Genomic DNA, 5,115 nt, shown 5'->3' with positions numbered 1-5,115 from the left:
TGCCCCCTCACTGGGCAATGGTTGAAAACACCAGGAAGGTCGCATTCATAAAGCTGCACCTATCTCACTGCACGGAGTGCCCTGATACAAGGGACATGATCCTCTTCCTACTTCATCTTTTCAGTAGAGCTTTGCAATGTTTCAAAAACACATTAAAGTCAGCAAGTTTCTGCTTACAAAAACCAATCAAATACTTCCCCCTTCACCTCTATTAAACCCACCATATTCCTGAGATTGATCATCTCCATATAAATCAAACACGGGCAACTTACACTCTACTGTCAGCAAAGGACAACATTCCAGTGTGAGTTCAAGCAACGAAGGAAAGACGTTTCTGCAAATACACAGTAGACTTGAAGACTATTTGCTGCTGTTGATGATTTGTAAAAATATTTCCAATGTCGTTTCAAATAAAGATTTTGATTCAAGCAAGATCACGAAAAGGAATGAAAACAAAGTCCTCACTGTACCTTGGTGTGTGTTTCATCTGATCAGCTGTGGCAAGTGACTGTGGTTGTTGTTGCCTGGATATGGAATCCTTTGCCCTCAAATCTTCACAGGTATGAAACACAGTAAGGAATAAAATGTTGTGTTTATGTCGCACCACTTCCGAGGGGTTTAAAGCACTGTACGAATGTTACCACGTGAATCCCCACAACACCCCTGTGAGGTAGGTAGGTGGAGAGTATTGTCCTCCCCACTTTACAGGTGGGAGAAATGAGGCACACAATAGTTAAGAGACTTGCTCGAAATCACACAGCTGGTCACTGGCAGGGCTTAGAATAAAACTTATACTGATTAGCACCTAGCACAGTGCTTTGCACATAGTAGGTGTTCACTGAATATCTGTGAATTTTATTGACTATGTCTCGACATACAACATACACACATAAAATACAAGCAGCCAACATAAAACATTTATCTCCTACATTTTTGTCTGACATCTCATATAATTTCAAACCCTGGTAGATGAAGGAGGTTCAAGAATCCATCTCACAACTAAGCCCTGGGGTGGAAGAGGCTCAACGTAAGCCCTCGAGTCGACAGCCCGCTCTTGCACCTGCCCTACCACACAGTATTAGTTTTCTAATGAAAACAAAAATGGATTTCAAGAACCATGCTGACATTTTTTTTTTTGCCTGTTTGTTTTAAATGGAGCCATCTGAATAGTTCTGTGTTTTGTTTGTACAAAAAAAGAAATAAGGCGGCGATAGTCCAGGTAGCATGTGAAAACTCTGCCAAGCACGCAGGTCTCCTCCCAGCTCGATGGATGGATTTCGACCTGGGAAACTGGACTGACCCCAGGGAGTGGCAGCTCCAAAGGAAGAGGGTCAAAGAGGCTGGACGTCACTTGCACTGTTCATGGTCTGTGCAGTCATCCATGTCCACGTCTGAGTCAAAGAGCGAGTGTCCAGTAAAATCCGTGTCTGGGGTTCTGGAAAAACTGTTCTCTGCTCCCTCATCTTCAAAAGTCTCTGTCCTTGAGTAAAAGCTGAAATCCAGCAGGGGGGTGTGGGTTTTGCTGCCTTCGCTGCTCTCCTCAGACTCATAGATGGTGTTATCATCATCGTGGCGCCACTCCGGCCAGAATTTCCTCCTTATCCTCTCGCAGTACATGGCCAGGTTGATCAGCTCACCTGCAGTGCAGGAAGAAAAGCAAGGATTAGTTCTCAAAGGCAACCATCTCAAAGGCAACCATCTCACTGGTTCTCAAAGGCCAGTGCTATGGTCTGAATGTCTGTGTGTCTCCCCAGATTTCAAGAGTTGAGCTCCTAACCCCCAAGGTCATGGCAATAGGAGCCTGGGCCTTTGAGAGGCGTTAGAGGACGGAGCCTTCGTGAATGGGGTGGGTGCCCTCATGGAAGAGGTCCCAGAGAGCTGCCGTGTCCCTCCACCATGTGCAGACACTGGGAAGGCAATATCAGGAATGACGCCACAGGCCCTCTGCAGGCACCCAATCTGCCAGCACCATGACCTTGGACTTCCCAGCCTCTGGAACTGTGAGAAATAAATTTTATTTTTACATGAAACATGGTACTTTGTTGTATCAGCCCAAATAAACAAGACATCCAGGCCCTGGGAATTTTGAAATAATGAGATCAGGTAGATATTAACAGTGTTTTTTCCACGGAGATACTGTTAAAATATTTGGATTTTTTAGGCACATAACAAAGGTGAGTGAGAAAAGTTAAAATCAGTGAGTGTGCCAAAGGAAATGAAGAAGAGAGCCCTGTGGGAATGAGGAGTAGTTTATCCAAATGGCAGATAAACTGCCTTCATCTGGCTTTGCAAAGCATTGTATTATTTTATGGTGCCTATCAAGAGAATTAATACTGTGACTGGTTCACATTTAAATTTATATTCCATGAAAATACACCAACCATGGGTTGCATGGAGTCAGTCAGAAGTAATCATTCATTCCACAAATTTTTGTAGCGTTCTTGTGTGCTGGATGCCTTGCCAAATTGTTGAAAAGAGTAATGTCAGGATAAAAATATTGCCCTACATAATCCATAAGATGGATAACTCAGAACTGTGTTTATAGATAAGTGTGCCTGCAGACATATTTAATAAAATAGATATTTTTAATAAATAAAATTAAACAGCTGTACCCCTGATTGTGCTCCGACTCAGCCACTGGTCTACTTTCTTGTGTGAATAAACGAACACTTTTATAAAGCCACTAGCGTTGTCCACGCATTTGTCTGAAACACCACACCCTATGTAGCCTTTGCTTCCTAACTCCAAACGAAAAACTAAGAGGGTGAAGTTTTTCCTTTGATCCACCAGATGGCAATATTGCTTATACAGGTCTGATTTGCCACTATCTCTTACAGGACATTATTACCTAAGAATTTTCTTTATTCTTTAAAAGTTTATTCTTTCATGTGACCATTCACTTATTTTGTAGATAATCCATGCCTTATTGTAGAAAATTAGAAAAAGCATATATGCAAAAAATAAGTGAATTACCAATAATCTCATTCCCTTAATAACATTTTCATTTGTATTCTTCCAGAAATTTTTACATTTAAATATATACTTACATACATTTACTTTAGCTATGTGAGATTCATTGTATTTCCTGTTTCCTATCCTACTTTTTTCCCCACTAAAGAACAAATGGTGAAATGTTTGAATTCCACGCTGTGATCCTGTCATTGCCCAGTGTGTCATGACATGGACACACCAAGCTTCGTGTTTCTTTTTACCAGTCACCATTGTAGATCATTTAAGTTGGTTCTATATTAATAGCCCTGTGTGTTATAGTCTATAACTACCCTATTTTTCTGTTAAAGAAAATAATATATTCTTGTTTTGGAAAATTAGATGTCTGTCTACAGAAACCGTGTAAGTACATTTTAAAAAGAAAACAAAAAGTATCTATGACCTCAACAATCCAAGGTGATCACAAAAACATTTTGATGTCACTTCTTTTCGTATTTTTCTATTTATTTATTGCCATTTTATTACCTATTTTCTCCTGTAACATTATTGTAAACAAGTTCCCATGTCACTAAAATGTTTTGGAACTTGATTTCTGTTTTAGTTAAATGAACTCTTCAAAAACTAACAAAGCAAATCCTCCAGCTTTCTGGATCCTGTAAACCAGTGGACTTGATTGGTCCCAGGTCAATATTTTCAGTCTTCCCAGATCATAAGAGCTCAGCTCACACCATAAGGTGCATGCTGATGGCCTCTCCTAGAAGAAGTTCGTACATGTGCTCAGGAGCAGAAGTCGAGCCTTTTCCCTTTTGAGGAAACAGAGGCTGCAAAACCTTCACTTACTGTCTCCCTCGGGGAAATGACCATGACACACCCACCAGGTATCGCTGCCAATCCCAGGTAACCAAAAAGTAGATAAAGATGTGGGGGCAGCAGCAAGAAGGAAGAAAAGGATCTACTGTGGGAAGTAAAGGAACATCAAAGAGACTTGTGGTCACTTCACAGGAGGCCGGGGACAGCCCTGTCTGACTCAGTCCCTTCCCTACAAGCAGCCAGAAAATCAGAATCTGTTCACAAGAGGTACCGGATCTGGGACTCCCTCCGCCTATGCAGCTTTTCTCCACTTTTCTTCCAGAAGGGCTGCCTCCTTTGGGACCAAAAGACCACCTACCTCAGTGTGCAATGATAAACGTTAATCATAATAGCAAATACTTCTATGGGCATTAGCAAACAGTTCTAGGGGCTTTGCTCATCTGTTGAATCCACATTAACTCCCTCGGTTCTCACGCTCTTCACTGCAACTCTATACTCTGCCTCTCTGCTGAGGAGCTGACGGCCTGGCCTGAAAATTAATAGTTTTGCACTACTTGATATGGAATATTTTTCTATAATTCCTCCTGGAGTGTCAAAAATTGTGAAGGGACAGATGTCACTCCTTACTGGCCATGATCCGTCATGAAAGAGGTAATCATTCAACCACATAGCTGAGAAAGGGTTTGCTCTGATGACCACGGACTGGGAGCCCACACACCCCTCCCTGCATCCTGCCCCAAAGAGATGAGTGAAACCCTCCAATGGTTGGGCTCTATCTTGACCTAGCTTTGCCCCTCCCCTCCCGCGACTCGATTCTCTACCACCTCCCCCACTCAACTGCTACTGAACAAAACGACAGAAAAAGGCAGCAGTAGGAACAGGGTGTGTGCAGTGCCCGTGTGTGTGTGTGTTAGGAACAGGGTGTGTGGAGTGCCCGTGTGTGTGTTAACATAGATGCCTATACTGAAGATGAAAACTTTGTGAATTAATAGAAAAACTGCATTTCTTCAAAACATACTCAACAGCCAAGTAACAATTTCATCCACTAGACTGGTGAAAAGTCTGACGTCATACAATGCTAGGATGTGGGGAGTCAGGTACATTCTACATAGCTGTAGGGAAAGCGTAAGTTGCTATGCCTTTTTTTTTTTTTTTTTTGGAAAATAATCTGATGTTATCTACTGAAATTTCAAATGTACAAGCAGTCCCCAAATTTTAAACATCTGGCTGATATATGACTTGCACTTCTAGACATAGGCCAGTTTGAATTTACATACAAATTCAACTTAAGAACAAACCTACAGGCTCAGCGCCTATGGCTCGAGCGGCTAAGGCGCCAGCCACATACACCTAAGG

General features: G+C 42.0%; 1 protein-coding gene across 1 annotated transcript in view; it reads right to left on the bottom strand.

The window, feature by feature from the left end:
• Positions 1–841: 841 nt before the first annotated feature.
• FAXC (failed axon connections homolog) overlaps positions 842–5,115 on the bottom strand; it is a 63,976-nt gene continuing 59,702 nt past the window's right edge. The window contains exon 6 of the mRNA XM_003798214.2: positions 842–1,637. Within this exon, the coding sequence (XP_003798262.1) occupies positions 1,348–1,637 (290 nt within the window). The 3' untranslated portion in view covers positions 842–1,347. The remainder of the gene's footprint in view (positions 1,638–5,115) is intronic.

Source organism: Otolemur garnettii, unplaced genomic scaffold (genome assembly GCF_000181295.1).
Source record: "Otolemur garnettii isolate 467f Iridium unplaced genomic scaffold, OtoGar3 scaffold00132, whole genome shotgun sequence".
Taxonomy (NCBI): domain Eukaryota; kingdom Metazoa; phylum Chordata; class Mammalia; order Primates; family Galagidae; genus Otolemur; species Otolemur garnettii.
This window is presented reverse-complemented; position numbering and strand designations above follow the sequence as displayed.